Below are 25,668 nucleotides of genomic sequence, written 5' to 3'. Positions count from 1 at the left end.
TCAAACTTGGGATTCTGCTATGACGACACAGAACTAAGTGACGTGAAACATGACATTCACATGACGTAACGCAGACTCCGTGATTTCTTGCGGCCAGCAGTGCGGCCCAGCAGCAGCCGGAAAGAAAGCTACCGCCGGCCGCACGTTGAAGGCATCTATCGGCTATTGCGGCCGTCGCTTCGTTTACATTTGCACCGGTGTTTTGCCAGCGTTACAATGGATCCCGTTCTCGAAGTCGTCAACGAAGTTCTCGCAAATAGACGCCTTTAGCATACCGTGTACCTTGTTACCGTTAGCGGAATACCGGGAGCCCCCATACTGCTGAGAGCAAGCGCTGATTGGTCCCGGCGCTGCAGGAGCGCGCGTAGCTATCGGGTACGTGGCGCCATCTGGCGACGTCAAGGAGATTTGCGCATGCATTTGCTGCGCCTCAGTGATTCGTAGATTCTCGTGTCCTAGTGTTGCTATAACTATTGGTTCTAGCAACACTGTTTTGTTCTATGACGCCATGAAGCTTGTACTTGCGAGTTTGGCCTGTGGCGGCGATACCTGTATTTTGGTTCTTGCTCATTTCTTCGTTACAAGAGCTTTGTTGTCAGTATGAATGGCGTTTTTGTAATCAGGAGCTGGTATTCTGTCGATGCAAGTCAACTTCAATTTCTCCTCAGTGTCCCTTTAAGAAGTTTGCGGGGATACGGTGGCCGCAGCAAGCGAGGGACGGGGTTAATTGGAGAGACATGGGAGAGGCCTTTGCCCTGCAGTGGGCGTAGTCAGGCTGATGATGATGATGAGGTGCATCTGAACATTGTAATAGGTGAGGTGCGTTTCCAAAGTTAATGCGAACGACCATGAGAAAATCGTCTGCCAGCTACTTCCGGTTCCAAATTTCCCTTCAAATTTAATCATTTATTTGTGAAGCATCATCGCTTATTGCACAGCACCACTGTAAGGTCAGCTCATGCTGCTTATGAACGTGTCCCGAGCACAGAAATTGACAATAATGAAAGGCAAGTGTGTTTTGTCGTGGTTATAATATGCCAGCGTAGGCTGGCTGTTCTGTGTATGCATGGCAGTCAGTTGCATGCGCATTTGAACTAGTTTAATGCATCGGTCATTATGTATTTGTTTTTCGCCATACTACGAAGGCAACAAAGGGCTGAAACGTGCATGATTTAGCAGACGATAGATGTATTTTACTCACAGCATGTAAAAGCTGTCAGTTGACTAGCAAACTATTCATACATGCCACTGTGTGCAAAGCGCATCTCAACACATCACACTTCGTACGCATAGCAAGCCGCCTATCATTTACATTATTTCGGTTGCATTTGGTGCGAAAGCAGAGCAAAGTTGATGTCACATTGGTTTTGCGACGATGCAATACAATCACCGGTGTTACAGCGCAAATAAATTAGTGTAAGATGCAATATTAACACAGCAACTGCCGTGAAGCAAGTGAAAAGGGGGAGAAATTTTGAACTGGAAGTATTGGTAGGTTCCCATGATCCTCTGTGCTGAATCTGGAAATGCAACTCACCCATTTCAAGAAATGCGATACAGAAGAAACGAAAAACAATGAACTGTAGTAAGTTTTCTAACAACAACTACAAAAAAGCATTCAGATAACTTTAATAAATTATAATACACAAGACCCTGTGGCAGTTCTCTATACAGTGGCACATGGTTACTTTCTATGGCACATATGGATAAAAGAAGGAAATGTCATCTAAAGGCATCCGAAAGGCTCCTCTTGATCTGAACCTTAGGGTAAAGCCTCTTCCACTCTTGCACCAGCTCTAAGCTGATTTTGAAGCAGAAGGACACGTCCAGAATCTTCAGCTGCTTGCACTCGCTCAGCACTCTGTAATCACACAAAAAAAAATATGTTTGCCAAATGTGGTAAACATGTGACAAACTCCACTTCAGGTGAGTCTTCTAATATACCGGGTGTCCCAGCTAAATGTAACCAAACTTTTAAAAAAGGCGAAATGTCCTAGTTTAGTGAAACCAACTCAGGGTTGTTCATAGGCGCGTGGCCTAGTCTTGAGTATTTTTTTCGGTCTTCAAAGTTCATTCATTAGTTAAGTTTAAGTAGCTAACTTTTTAATTATTAACTTCAGGAAGAAAGTGTAAATGCAAAAGTTTTAGATCACCTCGAAAAACCGCTAGTAGTGCTGTTTCCGTTAAGTTACGATTTATGTAGCTTAATTTATTGGCCTTAAAAGAAAGTTGTCACGTGGCCAGCTGCTCGCTCACTTCTCTGCCCCAATGTGCACCCAAAGTCTCATCAAGGAGAGGACTTCAGAAAAAATAGATTTTATTCTTTAAGGCGCGTCTTGGGACGTTGAAGTGGCACAGTTGTCATGTGGAAGCTTTTTCTTATTGTGCGGGTTGTGGTTAAAGGCCGGTAAAAAAACTACTTTACGTAAATATTACTTGGCGGCAAATGTCTCAGTAAGCTGTTTCTCAAAGCGATCTACAACTTTTCCATTGACACTTTGTTCCTCAAGTCAATAATTAAAAAGTTAGTTAATTAAGCTTAACTAATTAGTCAACCTTGAAGAACAAAAAAAATACTGCAGACTAGGTCATGCGACTCTAAACAACCCTCATTTGGTTTCAGACGGCTAGGACAACCCGTGTTTTTTAAAAGCTTGGTTACATTTAGCTGGGACACCTGGTATAGCACATGTTCTAATATAGAGTCTTCTAATATAGAGGCTGCCAAAATTTACGCCTTTGGTCTGGCAATGCATGGACAATGGAACACAGAAGTGATCTTTCAACAAGCAAGCAACCAAAACTAAATGTTGTGCCATATAAAATCCACGACATAATACCACCAGCACTGAGTAAAATTTGAGTGCAGACAATGCCAAATCTTAACGAAAGGTATGTTTACATGTCTGCACTAGCAATGATACAGTCGCTGTGCAGCAGAATGACTGTCTCTTTTTGTCCTTGTGAATTTATTTGTGCCTAGGTGGTTTTTTCCAAGCATCAAGAATGACTGCAGATAAACAAATTTTTTCCGCCCAGCTGCTTACATCTTGTGAGAACATGCTTGGAAGTATTTAGGAACAAACCGGCCAGGTCACTTACTGTTCGACTCCAGAGGAGCTAGCTTCAGCAGATCCCAGGATATCGAGGTGTTCGAGCTCGTGGCAGTAAGTGGCAATGGCAAAAAGGTCCGAGTCGCAGAGCACACTGAATTGGAGAAAGCGGTTCAAGATGTTTATTATTCACCAGAACCTGGCACCTCAATTCCCAACCGGCCTTCACTTCACTTCACTTCACTTTAATGTCGGGCCTGCAGGGCCCAACAGCACTGCATCAATGATGCAGCCTGTTTAGAATACAGCTTTCATGCTCAACAGGAGTGTTCAGCGCTGCAACACCAGCTATGTACAGTTTTTCGTAGCTGATGTTGTTGTTACAGTTCTTCAGCACTGCGCAATAAAAACCAACAGTGGTTTAAAGTCTTAAACCGGTAGAAACTCAGACTTAATATGCAGCAAAGCTCCACAGCATATAACGTTAAGCCCAGTTAGTTAGTCGCTCAAAATCAAGCACCAAGAAGCAAGTGCACTGGGCACACAAGGGCCAGCTGGTCTTACATCTGATCCGAGGATAGCCAGGCACTCTCCACAAAATTGGAGGAGGGGAGGGGAAGTGAGAAGACAATGGCTGTGGGGCCTTTGTTGGCACCTCTATACATCCCTGCCCTACGTCAATAATAGTAGTCACACGTATACAATGGATTGTCATGTCTGGTTTAAATCAACTGACAACTTCATCACCATCAGAGTAGCTACGCTCACTGCAGGACAAAGGTCTCCCTCGAATCCCTCCAATCAACCCTGTCCTACGCCAGCTGCAGCCATTGTATGCCCCGCAAACTCTCTAATCTCATCAGCCCATCTGGCTCTCTGATGCCCCCTGCTAAGCTTGCCTTATCTTGGAATCCATTCTGTTGGCGGTTATCTCGTACTGCAGTACTTTGTGTCTTGTATACCCATGACTGTCGCCGAATCAACTTGCCTAACCACGACTGCACAGCTATTCATCTCAAACCTCTGCATAATATGGGCACTGTACGTGAGCAAGCGATGCGCAACAACAAAACTGAGCTCAAATGACATCATTTTAAAATGTAGGAAAAACAAACTTGCCAACAAGAAAGGAGGTTTCATGAACTGCTAGATGACAAATCTAATTATGCTGATCAGTTGCTCCCCTAACTTTCTAGTTCTGTAATAGCCCAGACCTAGCATTTTTTTTTTAAACCTTTCTATGGATGCACTCACACCATGGAAAGCAGGCATGCTTTTGATCTCATTAGGAATGAGAAGCAGACGACATGGAATGCTTTATTTTTCCTTTCTTGTAACACGTTCAACAGAATCCAATAGACTGTACAAATGATCTTCCCGTTTTCTTTTGTTGGGATGTACATAGTACATCACTACAGTTTTAAAACTCTTAGTGAATGGTTTCTTTTCTTATTATTTAAAAAACAGCTGTTCAATAAGCTATCTGCACAAGAGCTCCAGAAGCATTTTATGTGAAAGGGCAGCGCGCTCAGTGATACCGTCTAGATCCGAGATTTATTGATTAGAAGCGAAGAGAGCATCCTCAGTACTGAAGGTCTCGCCTGCTGCCATGTATTATGAGAAGTAAATAAAATATAAATTATAAGATGACACAGCTGATATACACAGACTGAAGATGCTCTCCTGAAGGTTCTAGCTTGCCCTTCCCATCATACAGCGCAAAATAACGGACCACCTGAAGTTATTTGAGACCTTTATAAGCACTTTTATGTGGCAGAATCTGCCAACAGGGTGGCAGTCCAGCTAAAAAAAAAAAATGTACAGCTCAACATCTGGCCTTGCTGGAGTATGCTGAGGTTATAAATGCATTGAAGCCTGCTCATTGTTGGTACCTTTGGCATCTGGGACCTCTTAGATGAGATACACTCATTTTGACTTATGTGATGGTTTGCTGTGCTTGTACATCACATGAGTTCACTAATAACAAAGTGCATATCAGGAACAGCAAGAGGCAGTAACCGTCTCTATCTCGGTGGACACCTCAACCACGCGGTAAAGGATGGAATGAAGGAGGGAGTGAAAGAATGAAGAGAGGGAGAGGTAGCGTAGTGGAGCACTTCGGAATAATTCAGACCAACTGGGGTTCTCCAACGTGCACCAACAGAGCACAGCACATGGGTGTCTTTTGTATTACGGCTCTGTCGAAACACAGACGCCGCGACCAGGGTTGGCAGCCAAATGGTGCCCAAGGCGAATAGCAGAGAGGGGAGGGCAATAGGAAATGGGGCCCATTCATTAATGCCGGTCATACCAGGGGCACCTCTAAGACAAGTATTGTTCAGATGGCTGATCCACTAAGGCACACAGGCACGGGGACTGTGATAGGAATTTAGCAGTGACGCTGCATATGCTCGTAATACAGCTGTGAATCTTTGTACAGCACCATACGATTTCAAAAAATTCCGTGCAGAGCATCAGAGAGGCAGAGTGCACAAGCCTGACAGCACTGTAGCAGTGTAAAAGGCCTAGCACAAATTACCGAACAGCAGTCAGCAGCAGCCTCTTCAGGTGCGGGCAGCCCTTGGCAAGTTCGTGGATGCATCCAGACTCGATGCTAGTGCTACGGTGAAATGAAAAAAAAAAAAAGTGCATAAAATGCAGGCCTTAGGTTATTTTGCAAATGAGAGCAGTATAAACACCAAGACACAAGACAACAAAAGCTCATCACGGCAAACAGCTCATTATGGTAAATGCACTTCATATATAAATGAAGGTCAAAACTGCACTCTTGTCTGCCAGTATCACTTGCTATGAATGGGAGAAGATGTCATATTTATGGAAATTATGAGGGCTCCACAAAGAACAATTACCGTATTTACCCAATTCCAACGCGCCCCCGATTCCAACGCGCACCCAATTTACGGCACCAAAAAAAAAAAAATTTCAAGCCCCGATTCTAACGCGCGCCCGATATTGGTAATAAAAAAAAAAAAAACTACAAGCCCCGCTTCTAACGTGCATATGACTTCCACGAATGAAAATAATTTGCAACCGTTTTTATATTTTAAGGGGAGATGCGGGTGAAAAAAACCGCGATTTTTTTCGATAAAGTCGATTTTGTATTTTCTTGCGTTTTGTATTCCCCCAAGCCTCTTCTTTTATGTGTAAAAAAATCAAAGCCGATAATCAATGGGAAGTTAGTAAAAAATACTATTAAAGCACTCGCGGTGGCTCGCGAAAGTGCGAATTTGACCGAATTTCGGGAACGCGGCATTTCGCTCCACGGCGTCGCCCGCTCTTGAATATTCGCGGGGAAGTAGGCCTACCCATCGTCTACGAGAAGCCACTTCGGCAGCGGCGCATTCTTGATAAAAATACGAAAAAAAAAAAAAGATCGTTTCCCGCCCGAGTCGAGCGTCGCGACTGGCCCTTCAAATCACGTGGTACGATCGGAGCCGTTCCATTGGCTACGAGCATTCCACCGCACGGTCGGGCGCAGACGCTCTTTCTTCGTTCTGCCGCCACCGAGACGTGAACCAACGCTTCTGCCCGGGTTTTTCTCCTATCTCCGCTATGGATGTGACTGAGAAACGAGATTTTCGCTCCCGCAATTTCCTGACAAAGCATCAGTATAAAGGAAGACGCCCCAAGCGCAAGCGGAGAGCTCCGGTTACGGGAGGTTCGTCTGCTGCTGGGCGTAACTGCGGCAACGGCGATGCTTCTTGCGGAGCATCCATGACTTCGTCAGTGCGTCTGAGCGAAAGATAAAGATCTTCGACTGTAAAAACGGGCGCGGGAGCGCTGTTATCTGTGAGATCGGCATGATGCACGACCTCGTCAGCGGCGCGGCGTGCCCCGCCTGCGGACGATGTAATCTCTGTCAGAGAGTCGGCCGCAAAACAGAAAGGAGTCTCATCGTTTTTGGAACTTTACCGCCGAAATGACGCGTTTCCGACAACCGTTGTTTCATCAACATATTCTTCGATCCGCGTATCTTGATCGTGCAACAGCAGTGATGAGGCGTCCGCCCGCGGCAGTGCACGGGATACCGTCGTCGTGAACGCGGTCCGTGGTCGCTGAGCACGCGACCAATGACAAGCGCCACACCGGTTGAAAACGGCTCCTGCGACGCAGAAAACGACGAGCAAACGTGCTCCCATGTTTCCAGCAGTTAGTGAGCTCCCACATCGTATAATGGCGATGACGATGGGCAGCTATGGGGCAGTTTCGGTTTGCACTCGAATCCAACGCGCATGCGATTTTGAGACGTATTTTCCCCGAAAAAAGGTGCGCGTTGGAATTGGGTAAATACGGTATATGCTGCACATTAACAAAACAGTTCGTGGAAAAACTGTATAAGGCAAGAAACTTCTTCATACATATTAAATCTCTGAGGTCCAAAACTTCTGCCCATTTTATGGCTGTTCCAGATTGAAACTATTTCGCCAGTTTTGGGCACTGCGAAATAAACCACTGTGTAAAAACAACTCATGAAATGTTTATTTTTCATGTTTCTTTATGTGCTGAAATCTTTCAAAGATATTTGGGCAATGTGTGATTTTAGAGATGGCAAATCATGCGTAGTGAGGGAATGAGGCACAATTCAACCACGGAAAGGTATGTCCGAACCAGAATGGCCATATTGCTTTGTTGGGAGAGGCCCCACTAAGAACCACAAAGGGTTACGAAAATAGTGATGGCAGAATAGCAAAAATATGGCTTACAGTTTCATACAAGCAAACTATTCAGGACAGAAAACAGAGCAAAATTTTCACAAAATCATTCATGTCGCTGCGAAGCTTTACTACTAAAAAATGTCAACACATAGAACACAGCAACACAAAGAAACAAGTAAAGACGGTGCCAGTTCTGTTATGTTTCTACTTTGGGGGCAGGGTTATCTTGATGAACAGTGTAGGCAGAAGAAATAACAGTGCTGACGGTGCCCTTACTCATATGCATGTGCTTCGACTCACATTTCTACAATGCGGACCACACCATCAGGCAACCCGTTTTATTCTGAACTCATCCATCTTATATGCCCAGTCCTCTCCTTACTTATCATAACCATCACAGTCCACATAGCCAGATCCTCCTTGGTACAAAGTCTTATGCAAACACGCTGCATTCACCACTGATGCCAACACCTGATCATCAGCAAGAACTCAGAATTAATGCACCCTTTTTGCTTTGCTGACGTGTTCTGCTCTGATGTATCAAAGCTCTGCAGCTATGGTCTAGCAGTGGAAAGGCCGAGAACACACACGTGCTAGTGTGATTGGCCTGGCATGCATCAATCCCACCGGTCAAATCAATCAACATGAACTGAACACTCACCACCACCCCAGGTCCAGGCTGACTACGTACGGACAAGATCGGGCAAACAGATTTACACCGACAGCCGACAGTGTTCTTGCACGGTACAAGTCCAAGCTCCTCAGATGTCTGCAAAGAATTCGCGATGCTATTAAACCTGCCTTGACGTCGGGCTATCAGTAACCCCTGTGCTAACCATGCAATAACAATTTGCCGTCACTGCACATTGAACGTGCCGTTGCACATGATAACAACTGCTCTTTGTAAAAACAATAAAACCTCTTGAATAACTATCACAGAAGCAAGTAACTTGCCAAGCAAGCCATTAGAGCTGCACTGACGGGCAGTGAGTATTTGCTATAAACGTGGAAGAAGGAAAAATTAGAGAAGAGGCTGCGACATTGCTGTTCGTAAAACCACCGTACGCCCAGAAGATAGAGTATCTCACGATCTTCATGAGGCAGCTTCAGTATGACGCCTTCATGAGGCAGCTATGACGCCTTTGCTATTTGCCCAATAAAGCAGGCGTAGGAATGATAACTGACTTTACTATGCTTTTTGCAATACATATGGGATACAGGGGGCCTCTCCTGTCTTTTCCATCCTCCGTGGCTGCAAAAATTTGCAGCATAGCCTCCCAGTAGTATCAGAGTAGTACCCAGCAATACACAACAGTCATATACTATAATACTGACCCCAGATGGAGGCCAATCTCTAAAGCGATGTCATCGTAATTGTTCACAACCGGACAGCTGCCCAGGCAAAGGTGCTCCAGTTTAGTGCAACTTCTGCAATGTAAAAAAAGGACACTTGCAACCCATGCACCAACTCCTCATTCAACAACCACAAATTACGAAGCCAGGCAACAATACGACGGTTGCCGAGAGAGTGATGCCGAAGGTTTCAACATTCATGATTTATGCACACATGTATGCCATGGTTTGAGGAACGGCAGTCTATGAAGATGGCACCTGTGCTTAATATGCTTCAGAAGCTGCAGTCTTCTTCTCAGCCCAGTGGCTGATGAGAGGAAACTGCACGTAATGCTTACAAATGTTTATCTATAGTACTGCTTGCACACAGAAGCTGCACTCTTGATAGCAGCATCATTTAGTTCTAGCATCAAAGCATAAGAGTCACTGAAAATAGAGGGATAGAGCTGCATGACCACCGGAAACTCTTTGCTGGAAATTGGTCATCACCGTTTCTAGGTCCCTGCTGATGTGATTGTTGTGATTCAGTGCCCAGGGAATAGAATGCAAACATCTAGACCTTTGCAGCATCACTACCGGCATTTCGTGGTCTTAACATGAATCTAGAGAATGCTCGCTTCATACAGTGCCTGCCCTCACAATGGGCTGAATACTCATAAGCCAACTGATAGAATTTGACTGACTGATGTTTCCCCATAAGCCGCCATGATTACTTCCATAGTTGGTGCCATGAAATTTTCCAATTTCTTGGGCTCCAAAGCTTACACTGCATGGAACAGGATTTGGAGATAATAGTAGTAGATCAAGCAAGTACAGAGACGACGTGTACGCTCTCATTTTGTGGTGGTACAAAAGTCATGAAAGCTGACAGAGATAACACTGGAACATAACATATGCACGAGGTCATGCGCTAAACAAATTCCCTATTTCTTGCATTTATTAATTTACAGCTCATTTTTCCTTATAGCATACAGCAGCAATAGAATATGTCTATGCAGAAGAGGAAAGGTACATCAAAACATTAGTGAACAAAAAAATCAGCATAAAAGCTTTACAGTTCCACAGCATAACAATGTATTGCAATGAATGCAGACTTGAATTTTACAGTCATTCAAAAAAAACCAAGTGAATTAAACGGCATAACAATAACAAACACCCAGTGGTATTTCTGAGATTAAAATGTGAGGTGGAGACAAGGATTGCGCATCAGACCTGGAAACATCATTGCCAGTTCTTGTGAGACAGCTTTCTTTGACGAGCATTGCACTGAACAAAAAAGCATTCACATAACTTGTCCTTGAGCCTCTTCACAGTATAAAGGAACATGAAGATATTACATTAAACATCAGCATTTAATATTAGACAAGCACTGCAGTTTCATGTGTTATGAGACTAGAAAAACAAGATTCTAGTCTGACTAAAATAAGGCTAATTGGCGTAGTGTAGTAAATAAATCGTAATTAGGCTAAATTTTGAAAAGTAGTACACCTCCGATTAGTGGAAGTATAAAGCCATCAGAACTTGACATGGTACACAGAAAAAAAAATAGAGCAACCACCACACTTTTTCCTAACAGAATTCTATCCGTCAGTCTATTTATTTATTTATTTATTTACCCTCAGGGTACAAAGTACATTTCAGAGGGGAAGGGCAGTGGATAACAAGAAAAAAGTAAACAAAGCACAATTCATACAAAACTATAGAACAACTGAGGCAAGATAAAAAGAAGAGAGCAAAATTAACTCGGAACAGATTAATAAAATAGTTTAAGAACGATACTAGTAGGTAGAGAACACAACACTACAATAAAATACAAAAGCGATCATTACGTAATCAGAGTGGTAAGTATTCTTCTAAATTGAGTATCAGTGATGCTAGTTAATGATGCGGGTGATGTTAAAGCACTTATAACATTCTACGTGCCCAAGGAGAACAACCAATATGTTCACTGCTATCTAAAGGAAAGCATTCATTCTGTGCCCATGCTTTGACCGGATGCTATGACAGTTCTATTAAACTTTACTCTTTCAGCAGGATGAAATATGGAATAAAAAGCTTCACCCACAAGAGTTAAGCGTGTTGTGATTCAGCCAGAGTGCTGGTACTGCATTATTTGCACTTGGGCATTTTTTAAAGCCGGAAAAAAGCTGGCAGCAAGCAGAGTGAGCTTGAGTAAGCAGTCGGTGCTGTTTGTTTTGGCACTTTACTGTTCAACTGTATGCTAGACTTGACATTTAAGGGGAAAGCCAATATGAGACTACTCTCAGATTGAACCTATACTAAGCACTGCAGTTTGCAGTTTACAGTCAGTGAATATCAAAATTAAATGTGGTTTAGGTTAAAGGGGCCCAGAAACACAATCTTAGTTAACTGTTTTGCCTGTTGATTGCATACAGTGAGTTATAATGGTGCTATTAGCATCGGTAATACCGCGTATATTCCGTTTTTTAATATTTTAATGTCCTCCCAAAAACAACTTCATGGCTCTGATGGTGTCGCCACACAGTGGCGGGTTTTTAGCAGCGGATATGACATCACCTGGCGCGAGCTTGATGATCGGACAAACAGTAAATATACTGCAAATTGTGTGAATAAATAGAGACACATTTTGTCACCTGTCTGCGTTTTATATTAGATCAACAAAAACAACTTGTTTGGCTTAGATAAAATCCCTGCAAAGCAAGTAAAATAAAAATACACCACCAGGGGCGCTCTGGCATGGAAACGACGCTGCCAGTCTCAGCAAGAACGAGTTACAGAGAGCAGGCAACCATGGAGTACAAACTTCCGCGACGTGCTCTGGCTGGCTGTTTTGATTGGTTGCGCCAGGTGCCGTCATTGGGAGAGCGAAAAAGGAGTGGGAAGCCCCGCCAAAATCGAGTTGAGGGCAGCGTTTTGTTTGCATGTATTTTCAAATTTCTTCACTGAATAACTCCCATTCCTGTGCATCGATTCCTGTAATTCTTTTTAAAGTCAGCATCTGTGTGACATAAAGAACCCACCTGAAGTATAGCCGGTATCCCCCCAAGCAGTGTTTTGCAGCCCGTTTAACATAGCATTAGTGGTTAATGCCACAGCTCACCTGATGATGGAAATGAGGGAGAACATCTCAATTTCTGTCCGATACAGATCAAGCCAGACCAACTTTGTCAGGTGAGATATTTGAAGAAACCCAAGCCTATTTAGCAGTGGATTGCAGCAGCCTTTCAGCTCCAGCTCTAAGTATTGACAGAGAGAGAGAAAGAAAAAAAAAAAAATGAGGCCACAGGAATTATACGATAAAGTATGTGCAGATTCCTAAAACCAGTGTACTTCACGGAAAGCTTGACAGTAGTACTCCTTGTGCATCTGCTCTGAAAGTTTTCGCTATGCCTCAAAGGTCTGGTGGGCTATTTGATACCACTGGCCTATTTAAGCATGATATTGTCACACAATGGTGATGGCAGGCAATTCAGGAGAAACGTGAAAACTGCCCACGAACAGAAATTTAGCTTGGCAAAAACGATAGCAGCAACTGTGCTAGGCAATTGAAAATGATCAGAATGACCGCCACTGTTGGCCGCACTCAATTTAAAGGTGACAAACTTTCAAGATAAGGCATGAAAAGTATCTACGACAACCTCAAACAATATAGAAGTAGCTGCGCGTGTCTACAGTCATTCCAGGAAAATCTGGTTGCCTCTCGTGACAGAAAAAAAAGTTATAAGGCTATGAAGAAGCAAACTTTACAAACCTTTACTGCAATAACTACACACTTGATGGCATGCACAGCATGGCTGCAGGAGCAGTTATCACGAAAGAATTATTGATGACAATGCAAGGTGCATATCGATTACCGGTTGTATTGACCATCAGCGCCGCCCTCCTCAGTGTCAGTGGGCCAGGTGACAAATTTGTGCTCCTCTCACGTATTGCTTTTCCTTTGGGACACTTTCTGGGCATGCTACTGTAGTCGACTTTGAAAACCTTTGTCCTTTTGTCTTTTTGACAAAATTTTTGTCTTTGTCCTTTGAATCCATTCCGTGTATATTAACGCGATAGCGTTAAGGAGCTCATGAGGTGGCAAAGCCAGCGTAAAAAGTAGCTGAAAAAGTGACTGAAAAGTAAAGCACGAACTGACAAGAGAGTAGTGTCAACGATTGCAACGAGCGACCGCAGTTGAGACAACGCGTCTGTCAGCGCATCTCTGTTGCTTTCGTTTTCGCTGCCCCGCAGTTGCTCGCGTAAGCCCGGGATATATGCGACGCTTTTTTCGATGATATTCGCGCGACAGAAAACGTCGTGGTGGCGCAATGCCCAGCTGGAGATACACGGAGCGAAGAAGTGGCAGCGTGCCACCGCATATTCCTCGATGCGAAAGCAACTGTGATCAACAAGTGGCAAATACTACTGAGCAATTAGGTAGGTCTGTGAGAGCAGCGATGCTGACTCTTCTGTTAAAATCACGAAAGTGTTCACTTCGACGCCAATGTTCTTGCTTCAGCACGCGTGCATAAGTATCTATTAGAATTCGCGCGCTCGAATGCATGGCATCGCGTACCTTTGGGTGCCCGCTCTGCCACGGACACCACCGGCTGTGGTTTTCTTCAACACATTCACTTCAGGAAGGAAATGCAGGCATTTAGATCCAAGATTTGCCTGTGTTCTCTAAAAGAAAAATTAGCTGTGGTTGAGCTCTGGTTAAATCTGGAGTGATGTGATAGCTACAGCTGGCCGAGTGGAACTCGCTCAGCTGAATTGCAAAGTCAGTCTTTCACCGCTCGGTTTTGTTAGGGCATTCCTTCTTCATCTTCGTCCCTGGACATGGATTCACTCTATCCCCTTCTCCACTCCTCCCCCACTCTGTTTCGCCGGCGCGCCGCGCCACCGGCAGCAGCTCCGCACCACGTGACCAATCACGTGACCAGCCACGGTGCCGCCACGCTGAAGGCTCGGAATGCTAGCGTAATAATGCAGGTGCGCGGCGTGCACACCAGCTGCGGGCTATGACGTCACTCCACACATGCGCACAGCTGGCGGAGCGGTGGTACCACGGCTCAGCGCGCAGCCACGCTGACGTCGCAAAGCGGGTGGCATATTGTAGCTATCGCTACAAAAAAGCGACATTTCATGTCTGATGTAGCGTTTATTTTCACGATAATAACAAATCGCTGCGTAGCGTGTCGGCCATCGCGGCCATGCTGGTGACGCAGGCAGAGGCAGCCAAACCAGAAGAACGGGCTTACTGCGCTGCTATTGGCTTGCTTCAGCTGCCACTTCCGGTCTCACCGGACGCCGCGTGTCAATATCTGGCGGAACCAGATCGGCGGCGGGCATTTTTCTCAACACCGGGCGTCAAGCGCGCGCCTTGGGCGGAAATCGCCAACTTGCAGCCGTAATGAAAACGCTCCATGTATTCCGGCCTTAATTCCGGCGTCGATAGCTCTCGCGCGTCAGGACTCCGGAGCAGGGACGGAGGAGAGTGCCAACAACGCAAGGTGAAGACTCCGTTTACTGGGGCAACACCGGCAGCCAATCCAAAAGAGGGAACATGCGGGAAGAAAAATGTGCAGCCGCGCCTCCGCGGCTACTGGCTGGTGTACAGCGGCAACGCGACTGCGCGCGCTCTCCTCTAGCTCAGCCGCGATGCCCCCGCCTCTGCCCCTCTCCTCACCCCACTCGTAGCGGCGTTACGCAAGCCGTGGCGGAGGTAGCGGCGGTTGCCGCACCGAATAATGGGATTTCCTGTAAACATTTTCAAGGTGGTTTCGCCTACATTTATTTCTTATTTTGATTTCCGTTCTGCATTGCCCTTTTGGGTCTTCTCGCGAAAACTGCACGTAATGAAAAATCCCGAACTTTTCTCAACTTCGTTATATCCAGGTTTAACTATCTGCAGCCTTCGATCCAATGCCTCCCTTCTGTCAGTAGCCTCCCTACTTCGTCACTATGTATAATCTGCAGGTGTCATCTGTACAGCCCACTGCATTTGTTTGTGCCTTTGCATGCAGTGCACTCCACTTCCCTCTTTGCTACACCTCACTCCCAGCAACTGTGCACACCAGGAACCCAGATCAACTGGTTAAAGGTTAGTTTGGAAAACAAGAAGTGGCAGGATCTGATCCCACATGATTGGTACAGATTTTGTTTCCTGCACACGCTTATGTGCGGTGGAAGGAAATGCTGCCAAGGAAGGGTTAAATGTGCAGGCTGCACACTAGTGCATGTCCTGCCTTTCACAGAGCTGTCCAATTCTCATACACATTTGACATCACTTAGAATCAGCAGCTTAGTTTTAGCTTCAGTTCACAGCTTTACAGCAGTTTTATCACAGAAAGACTAAGCATTTTACCTGGACAAACAGCATGAGAGACTATTTGGTTGTTTACATAAAAGAGTGCAGATACTGAACATAAGATTTAAATGGGCAAGGACTGTCTGTTGGAGAGCATCAAAATATTATGTCCATGTTGTGCAAGTAAAAAACCAGTAGCTAGTCAGAGCCCATCTGTGCCGCTATTGTGTTCCGTATATGCACTGTTATATGTAAGCTAACACGAATCAACTAGCCCAATAACATATCTTACCCATCATAACCTTCATTTAGTACCTTATTCAGTGCCACTATGGCATGTCACTAGGTGGTAGTCATATAGATCATTAACTGGGTCAGCCACAATAAGGAGTATAGTATGGAACTCAACCAGCTGTCCGTTAAAATAGCGATGAAGGAACTATAAAAATAATACTATATACGTATATTGCAATCAGAGTTAATAAAAGTGGAGGTACAGGTGCCCACAAAAGTTTTTGGAACATGAAAATTGCAGCAAAGCCTAATTATACTGGACAGCCTAAGCATGCAGCCATGTGTTGAAGTGTGTGCTTTGTAGTTCCCAGTGCAACGTGCACAATGCACCCCTTAGTGCCTGATTGCGAGGAAATTGATATTTTTGTGATTTCGGCTTTCCATAAGGTTTTGCAGGCACCTGTAGAGTAGTCTAGCATGTTCCACCATGCTTTCAGAGTGTTCTGGGATAGCAACCAATCATGACAGTTCAATTCAAGTGACAGCTTAGATGCAGCTTGGCAGCTTACCTGTCAGGTTGGGGCATTCATCTGCGACCACTTTGAGGCACTCATTGTCAACGAACGGACAGCAGGAGAGGCACAGGCACTGAAGAAGCTCTCCTCGCAGCTCCATGAAACTGAATAGTGAAACACAAGGAAAACATATTCAAATACGCCCTTGGTGGGATACGCAGTCACTGACCAGGAAAGCTCAGTAGACACACTATGTACAACAAGCGAAAGCAAAAATATCTAGTTCTCTTGCTTTGGACTGCACAGATGGGAAGCAGTCAATAAACGGTGCACAGTGCTCTTGATGAACAGCACAACAACTATATTTATTTCGTGGATACGTATTCAGCGACCTTCCTGCCAGAAGTGTGATGCAAATTGATGTTTTCAGAAAGCAAGTATTTCTTAGTTGCATTTATTTATTTATTTATTTATTTATTTATTTATTTATTTCATTACCCTCAGGGCCAGAGGGCATTACAGAGGGGAGTGGGTTACACACGAAAGTGAAACAAAAAATACAGCTGTAAATACACATAAAAATTAGACACAAATGAAGCTCACAAAAAAAAGGAACAAACAGGTTACGTCAAAACATTTAACAAATTAACAGTGCCTATCGCACAACAAAAACAACAACAAAAACCAACAGCATACAAGAAATCACATTCAAAAGGCAGTAACATGATGGAATATGTGGAATAGATGGAAAAATTTTCTCTTCTATGTGCAGTCTTCTCTGACGGCCATAAGTTACATGTGCAATTTTGTGTAACACTTGAGGTTGTGCCTTAGTCATAAGCTCTGTGAAGGCGTTACACTCACTTACCTCACGAATGCATCGGCCGATAGGTAGCCGCCTGCACCACACCATGACAGGTTGAGCTTCTCCAGTGTTGTGCACCGCTTCTGAAGAGCCTCGAGAGCATTGTCATTAATCTAGAAAGCAAAAATTGCACGTAAAAAAAGACTTTCAACACTTTCAGTCCAAAGTGCACCCCTCATATCAATTTATCGGGGAGCCATGAACAGCTAGCACCCCTGATCAAAAAGTTGCTCAATTGAAAACGACTACTGGCGCATTTTTTACCAAAATTTTCTGTTGCCTGGTGCTGCAACCAGAAGATAAAAATTAACGGAACAAACCGATCCTACGAAAGTTCCGCATCACAACTCCTGTTGCAGAAGCTGCCATTAATTGCAATTTTCACTGCAGAAAACTATTGCTTATGTGAACTATGATGCATCAGTCTAGGTCAGGTCAGGGGTTATCAATCCTTTAGTCAGAGAGAACCTTGACGACTTTCAAAAGGTGCCGAGGCATATCGCAAGCCTTTGCTTCAAACTCTTCCTGCTTAACATGCATGCAAAAAAAAAAGTCAGATGGGGGAGACATGCAGATGACTGGCCTCCTAAAAAAAATGCCAATTAAATTAAAAATTACACGCTGTGCAGTGGAAAAGCAATTACAGTATGATTAGAAACCAAATAAAGTTTGGAAAAGGAAAGGTGGCAGTTGGGACAAGCATCAATGCAAGCCGTTCGACAGCCCAAAGAGCAGCACAAACCAATAACCCCCATCCAAGGCTAAAACCTTGTTGTGCAGATTACAGTGACGAAATTTTCACACAACAGTTGCGACGTGGGTAGTTTGATTCATAGGAAAAATGTGCAAAGACAAACAGGACTAACACGGTACTGGCTCACAATCATTTTATTGCAACAAGGTTATAAAAATTTATAGCAAATCAACACCCTATTTGTCCTCTTTGTGCTGTGCTGTCTTCATGCTGTTTCACCTATGATCCAAGTTTTCACAGCACAAACCAATCACTTCAAGGAAAAATAATAACAGTGAGACTATGCTACGCAAAAGCCAATACGCATTTTCTAGAACGACTAGAAACGGAAGAAAAAAATGTATGCATGTTCTGCAGTCACCTTTTCCCAGTACGGCTGAAGGTCCAGACACTGGTAAAATATGCGATCATAGCACACCTTCCAGAATAGTCTGGAAGAAAAGAAAATACCAATGATAGAAAAGACAATTTACAAGTTCCCAGTGTATGCACACAGAAAGAAAGGGGGAGGGGGGATTAGCATTTAGATTACAGGGTACGTAATGGCTACACTGCAAAGGAGCTTTCAACTAGGGGTGTGCGAATATCAAATTTTTCGAATACGAATCGAATGCGAATACTTGGCTCCGAATATCGAATCGAATATCGAATAATCAAGGACAGACGCATTTAATCACTACAAAACATGTATTTGAGCACTTAGGAACATCACAGTTCAACTATCAGTGCTGAAATGAGCACAAAAGGTGTGTGTGGCTGTGCAAAAAGTATCAAAGTCTCGAACATGGTTCTTACAAGAGTGGAAATATCAGAGAAGATGGCTAGTACACAGCATTGATCAAGGCTAGCTTGCCATAAGAACAAAAGCAGGTTGCTCGGATGAAGATAAAAGGTTGTCGTGCAGGAAAACCGGCTGCTCCACATGGTCAGGCAGAAGTAGTTCCCTTCTAGCTGAAACGACTTCTCCAGCCACAGAAAATGCCCTCTCACTTGGCACTGAACTGGCACGTATTGCGAGGTATTTCGTGCACAGCTGTCTATTCAAGCTCGCAAGTATAGCCACAAAGAAGCTCACCAGCACAGTCAGCTACTGCATGGCCCAACGTTACGCATTGCTACAGGCGCCGCCATGTTGTTATGTCTCTGTCGATAAGACTTGCGGACCGCAATGAACGCCAGTACTCGCAATAGAATATTCGGCTAGATACGAATATTCGCGTCGTGTCGAATATTCGAAACAACACGAATACGTGGATTTCGAATCGAATACGAATACTAAAAATATAATATTCAAATTATATTCGAAAATTTCGAATATTCGCACACCCCTACTTTCAACATAAAAACAATGCGTAAGATACCAGTCAACACAAAAGCACCGACCAGTCTAAATACTACATGACAGCAAATCACAATAAACAACAGAATTACAAAATAACGCAAAGGCAGAAAGACACAAAACGGCACAAATACACACACATGTAAAACTATTCGGATATTTATATCAAAATTCCAAATGTGTCAGTCATCATCATCATCACAGCCTGACTACGCCCACTGCAGGACAAAGGGCTCTCCTATATCTCTTCAATTAAACCTGTCAGTACAATAAGTCAGTATTATTCAACAAAGGCTGAAACAACAGCATTTCCCCATCTTAATATTAGTACATAGTTGAACTGGGAGGCTTGACAGTGACCCCCTTTTCCACAACTGATCCGCATGCTTGACTTGCATGAAAACTACATGAACCAAGACACAATGTGAACTGCAGCGATACCACCTGAAAAGTCTAGAGTCACCCATGCACTTTCTGAAGCAGCTTTTAACCTTGACAGTGTCACCACATGGGCTGATATACAAAATCCATCAATATGCAAATAGGTATACCAATTTCTGCAAGGACCAAAAACAAAAGGTATTGAACTAACATCAAATACTTACTTACAGGTTCCAGATAGCCTACACAGAGATAGAAGATCGAGGTAGCCAAAAATCTGAGTCAGGAGTTCACGCTGAAACAGACAAACAGTGGTTCAGAGAGAAAATACTAAAGCCTTCATCAAACCAAAAAAAAGAAGCTCTGGAGACAAGAACACTGAGGTTGTGCCGAACGCTAAATCCCCATACAAACATGTGAATGCACTTGCAAACATACACACAAAAATAATGCTCAACCTTTACTTGATGAGTGTAAGTGATAATATTAACTATGTAAGGGGAACAAAATTTGTCCCGCTTTGGCAAACTTTTTAAGGAAAGGAGGCTCCCAAGAAACCCTGGAGTCGGCTGGTACAGTTTTAAAGTCAAGAGCTTGCACCCCTCATTGCCTGGCGAAGCTTTACAGCAATAGTTTTTAATCGCCTGTTCCTGGGTTTTGTGTGGGTGTAGCAGTAGCAATAGTAGTAGTCAGTGTAACCGGTGGGTGGGTGTCATGGGAACCACGGAGAGGGTGGTTGCCGTGAAAAGAGGAAGGCAGGAGGAGAGCGGAGGAATGCATAGCCAAAGGGAGGTTACCACCAGCATGTTCTACAGGGCGATTACCGTGGAAGGAAGGAAGAGGGTACGGTGCTAGTGAGGAATGACAGACACTCACTTTTGCGAAGGAAACCACCCTCCGAGGAGCGGTCACCATTGAAGGACAAGGGCATGGCAAGAGTGCAAGAATGTGCAACCAAAGAGGGGTCACAACAGATGGAGTATGGTGAGAGTGAAACAATGTTCAACCAGAGAGGGGTATTATGAAAGGAGGACGGTTATTGTGGAAGGAGAGTATGGCAAGAGCGGAGTGCGTAACCGGAAGGTGGCTGCCGTGGGAACCATCTGAAAGGTGGTTACTGTGGAAGGAGGGGGCTTGCAGAGACCACAACAGAGCAGCAGAAGGGGCCATTCACGTTTGTGCAGATTTCTGTGCGGTACCCGTCAAACTCTTTGGCACATTAGACCAAGCTGGGTGAACTCCGTACAGCGAAATTGGACAACTGCTCACTCGTGGTGGCTGTCTGCATTTCGCATACTGCACTCACTAGAAATTTCATGGACTTCCTGCACCTGGCATTAACCACACATTGATCCAGAGCAATGTTAGTAGCAGGGGACTTTAAAGGGACACTGAGGAGAAATTGAAGTTGGCTTGTATCGACAGAATACCAGCTCCTGATTACAAAAACGCCACTCATGCTGACAACAAAGCTCTTGTAACGTAGAAAAGAGCAAGAACCAAAATACAGGTATTGCCGCCACAGGCCAAACTTGCAAGTACAAGCGTGATGAGATCATAGGACAAAACAGTGTTGCTAGAACGAATGGTTCTAGCAACACCAGGAACCGAGAAACCATGCATCACTGAGGCGCAGCCAATGCATGCGCAAATCTCCTTGACGTCGCCAGATGGCGCCACGTGCCCGGCAGCTACGCGCGCTCCTGAAGCATCGGGACAAATCAGCGCCTGTTTTCCGGCGGTAGGCGGGCTCCCGGTATTCCGCTAGCGGTAACAAGGTACATGGTATGCTAAAGGTGTCCATTTGCGAGAACTTCGTTGACGACTTCGAGAACGAGATCCATCGTAACGCTGGCAAAACGCCAGTGCAAACGTTATCGAAGCGACTGTAGCGACGGCCGCAATAGCCGATAGATGCCTTCAACGTGCGGCCGGCGGTAGCTTTCTTTTCGGCTGCTGCTAGGCCGTACTGCTGGCCGCCAGAAATCACGGAGTCTGCGATACGTCATGCGCACGTCATGTTTCACGTCACTTAGTCCTGTGTCGTCATAGGAGAATCCCAAGTTTGAATCAGAGCAGCGGGAAAAACTTTTTCAACTTCGAATCCAAATTTCTTAGAAATAAATGCATCTTTCGCTGCCGGCCAAGTGGCAACAAAGCCATGACATGCCGAACTATCGGATTTTACTATAAAAAAAAATATTAATAGTGCTCTCCTCAGTGTCCCTTTAAAGTAGACATTAAGATTAACAAGAACATCCCACCATTCACGCACAAAGACACCCCATTACTCTTCCCCGTGATCCCTCCCACTGCTGCAACAACCTACAAAAACACACGACTAGGCCTTGTCTTTCAGAACCAGCCAGTGACCCAAAACCTAGACAACATCCCCCTATCACTAGCCAGATCACAAGGCATGCTTCATGAAAAGAATGGAAGAGAAGGGCTACTTGAAGAGCGAGGTATTTGCAAAGCAAAAGAAGTCATATAAAACTCTACTTACATATGTACATGTCTCTAAAAATTCTTTGCATGCACGTACAGCAAAATGAAAACACCTCAACAGTGGTTGCTGGCTCTCGCATCACATAGCAGTAACCGTCTTTTGATTTTTCAGTGTCTGGATTTACACTAACTACGAGAAAACAGACTGTCATTCCAATCAATTGCAAATAAACTGCAAAATACATGGCTTTAACCAGCTCACGGAACTTTTTGGACCACAGCTGTCATCATTCAAGCAGTAACATAACTCTACTCTCAAACTCCTCATTGTGCTCCACTTATTTTTTGCCACTACTAGAAAAATGCCTGGTTTTGAACGGTCTAGGTATTCAGCTTTTGTACTGGTTAGTAAAACTAACTTTTGATAAGCAATATTCATGAAATATGGTCCAGTTGAAATTTTATTCATTTATTTCAATGTACTGTCAATCCCACTGGAAACTGTTCCAGGAGTGAGTTTGTATGCAAGAAAGTACAAATAAATAATCAATAACACAATCAACTAGACAAAAATCAATGCAAAGCATTCATAAGCGGATACATCGAGCAAGGACTAACACGACAACAGACTGAGGATAGTCTTCAACTTTGGTTATCAAAACAAAGCATTCATACAGATTGCGAAGCATTCATTCATACATTCATACAGAGCACACATCGAGCAAGGAACATGAAAATCAAAAACAGACTGAAATGGTCATCAACTTTGGCTTGTTAAGAGGACTGATGCAGCCGTGAGCTCAGTGAACTTTTCTAACGAATCCTACGAAGTTATGGAATTATCTAAAGCTTTCCATTCCCGTACAGCTCATGGGAAGAAGAAAAATTATATATGTTGTTTGCACAAGAGTATTCATTCATCTTAAGTTCATGCCTGTGGCGCACTCCTCTAAAATGGTCAAAAATAGCAGGAGTCATGTTAAATACATTATAAATTAATTTGATATTAAAACTTTAGTATATGGAGTGTTACGTGACTTGATAATGTCTTCAGACCAGGGCGGGAAAGCAATTCCGTGGGAGAGTCAGTGTGCTGGTACCTAATGTAGATAAAGCGAACTGCTTTTCGTTGCACTCACTCAAGCATGTTTATATTTTTGCACACGCGGAAATCACGCGATGTTTGCATATTCTAAGACAGGACGTATAAGGACCTTATATGTGTGTAGCTTGGTACCGAAAATTGCAAAACGCAAGGCACAGTGTAAACTGTTCATTGCTTTTCTCGTTGTGTTCTGCACTTGGGTTTTTGAGCTGAGGTCATCAGAAATAATGACACCAAGGTGTTTCTTGGTGTAAATGCATAGCTGCGTTCACATACCAGATAAAGCAAGTTGGATCCATAGGCTAAAATGGTGCGAACGTAAAGTTTCCCTGTTACTGCTAATGTGCAGTAAGCTCGTTATTGCCATAGCACAACCAGGCATGGTGTTTGGGGTTTAACATCTCTGAAGCTTCACATAGGCTGCAAGGGATGTTGAAGTGAAGGGCTCCCGAATAATTTTGACCCAAAAAATTAATGAGCAGAACACCTCTGCAATTCTGGAGCATTACATTCTTTGAGCTGCTCTTAGGAACCAAGGGTTCACATAGGTCTTGAAGAGGATTCAAGGTGCCTACAAACCGGTAGTGAGTGGAACCCAGTGGTGGAAGAAAGTGCAGTTCCCTGCTGGCAACTTGGTGGCAGTGGGTGGTTCACAGTAGCACTGCTGTGTTCATCACTCTCAGAATCGGGGGATTGTGACTGTCTCAGCATCCCCGCAAGCACCACCGCATCAATCTGTGCATGGTAGTCAAGGTGGGCATGATGGAACTCAAGCCGCAGAACCCTGTAGAAGAAGGAGTTTGCACAGACTGACCCCTCTCCACTGACACCAAGAAAGGCAGAACGGCTATAATTTCAAGACAATAGTAAAGAGTGAGCCTCAGTGTGCTCTGCACCAAGAGATTTATGACATGTGAGTCTAAGCATCTAGTAGCTGCCATATGGGCTACAAGAGACTGGGTGGCTTTGACCACCCAGGGTTCTTTAAAGGGACAGTGAGGAGAGCACTATTAATATTTTTTTTATAGCAAAATCCGATAGTTCAGCATTTCATGGCTTTGTTGCCACTTGGCCGGCAGCGAAAGATGCATTTATTTCTAAGAAATTTGGATTCGAAGTTGAAAAAGTTTTCCCGCCGCTCTGATTCAAACGTGGGATTCTCCTATGACGACACAGGACTAAGTGATGTGAAACATGACATGAACATGACGTAACGCAGACTCCGTGATTTCTGGCGGCCAGCAGTGCGGCCTAGCAGCAGCCGAAACGAAAGCTACCGCCGGCCGAACGTTGAAGGCATCTATCGGCTATTGCGGCCGTCGCTACAGTCGCTTCGCTTACGTTTGCACTGGCGTTTTGCCAGCGTTACGATGGATCTCGTTCTCGAAGTTGTCAACGAAGTTCTCGCAAATAGACACCTTTAGCATACCGTGTACCTTGTTACCGCTAGCGGAATACCGGGAGCCAACCTAACGCCGGTGAGCAGGCGCTGATTGGTCCCGATGCTGCAGGCGCGCGCATAGCTGCCGGACACGTGGCGCCATCTGGCGACGTCAAGGAGATTTGCGCATGAATTGGCTGCGCCTCAGTGATTTGTTGCTTCTCGGGTCCTAGAGTTGCTAGAACCATTGGTTCTAGCAACACTGCTTTGTCCTATGACGTCATCACGCTTGTACTTGCGAGTTTGGCCTGTGGCGGCGATACCTGTATTTTGGTTCTTGCTCTTTTCTACGTTACAAGAGCTTTGTTGTCAGTATGAGTGGCGTTTTTGTAATCAGGAGCTGGTATTCTGCCGATACAAGCCAACTTCAATTTCTCCTCAGTATCCCTTTAACATGCACTCGCATTGCAAAGCATGTGGACGTGCTTGCAATTCATCTCCATGGAAATGTGGCCTCTGAGGCTGGGATTCAATCCCACAAATTCGGCCTTGGAACCCAAAGACCAAAGCTTCTGATCTACAGTAGTGGGTACTGAGAGATTTGCAGGAAAGTTAACAGAGGCAGATGAAAAAAGAATGTTAAGGGCCAACGTGTCAATTTAGGAAACAGACAAGTCTGTAGAGAGTAAGCAAGAAACCATGCCTCAGAAAGTGTTCCAATAACAGCTGTACATTTAAAGGAATAGCAGCAGTACTGGCCACCAGAAGCATTATGCCCTAAATTTACCTTGCATAAACCTTGAGCAATAAAGAAAAAAACTTGTTGGTAGTTGATGAACAAATACCGGGAGACAAAACTACTCTTAGCAGAAAAAGAAAGGGTTGCATTATCACCCACATGCATCCTTAATCAAAAATATCAGCACTGTTTCATCTAATTGCACCTCTTGTCCAATTTTCTTAAATGCAGGCAAGATGGTTCTGAGTACACATGGCCAGTAAGCCAACCTGTCCTGCTTTTACTATACATTTTACATGCAAGACAAGAAAGCTGGTCATGGTTATCAAATACAGTGAATTTTGAATGTGCCTATATTCTGTGTGTGGACAAGCAGAATACACTAGACCGCCTCCTGACTGTGCTTCAGAGCAGCTAGAATTTTTAATTTTTTTTTACAAAATGCAGAAACATCAAAACTCCTAAACATCCACCAGCGCTAGCAGAAACCAGTGTGCAAGATACAACAGCCCACATTTAATTTTAGCAGTGTTTGCTACAATATAAAAAAT

The 25,668-nt window shown here is 44.3% G+C and overlaps 1 protein-coding gene across 2 annotated transcripts in view; it reads right to left on the bottom strand.

Moving 5' to 3' along the window:
• Positions 1 to 1,612: 1,612 nt before the first annotated feature.
• LOC149343704 (F-box/LRR-repeat protein 4-like) overlaps positions 1,613 to 25,668 on the bottom strand; it is a 28,152-nt gene continuing 4,096 nt past the window's right edge. The window contains exons 5-15 of one of the 2 annotated variants that reach the window (XM_089546019.1): positions 23,577 to 23,781; positions 19,669 to 19,739; positions 18,086 to 18,155; positions 16,974 to 17,083; positions 16,160 to 16,269; positions 12,165 to 12,300; positions 9,065 to 9,157; positions 8,391 to 8,498; positions 5,593 to 5,673; positions 3,103 to 3,207; positions 1,613 to 1,861 (exon numbers count right to left, since the gene is read on the bottom strand). In XM_089546019.1, coding sequence (XP_089402145.1) covers positions 1,723 to 1,861; positions 3,103 to 3,207; positions 5,593 to 5,673; positions 8,391 to 8,498; positions 9,065 to 9,157; positions 12,165 to 12,300; positions 16,160 to 16,269; positions 16,974 to 17,083; positions 18,086 to 18,155; positions 19,669 to 19,739; positions 23,577 to 23,781 — 1,228 coding nt within the window. In that variant the 3' untranslated portion in view covers positions 1,613 to 1,722. The remainder of the gene's footprint in view (positions 1,862 to 3,102; positions 3,208 to 5,592; positions 5,674 to 8,390; positions 8,499 to 9,064; positions 9,158 to 12,164; positions 12,301 to 16,159; positions 16,270 to 16,973; positions 17,084 to 18,085; positions 18,156 to 19,668; positions 19,740 to 23,576; positions 23,782 to 25,668) is intronic. The other variant, XM_089546020.1, reaches the window with a different exon arrangement.

The sequence above is a fragment of the Amblyomma mixtum genome, chromosome 5, assembly GCF_055824585.1.
Source record: "Amblyomma mixtum isolate Tamu chromosome 5, ASM5582458v1, whole genome shotgun sequence".
In the NCBI taxonomy this organism is placed as follows: domain Eukaryota; kingdom Metazoa; phylum Arthropoda; class Arachnida; order Ixodida; family Ixodidae; genus Amblyomma; species Amblyomma mixtum.
Note: the sequence above shows the minus strand (reverse complement) of the source record. Positions and strands in the feature narration are given on the sequence as shown.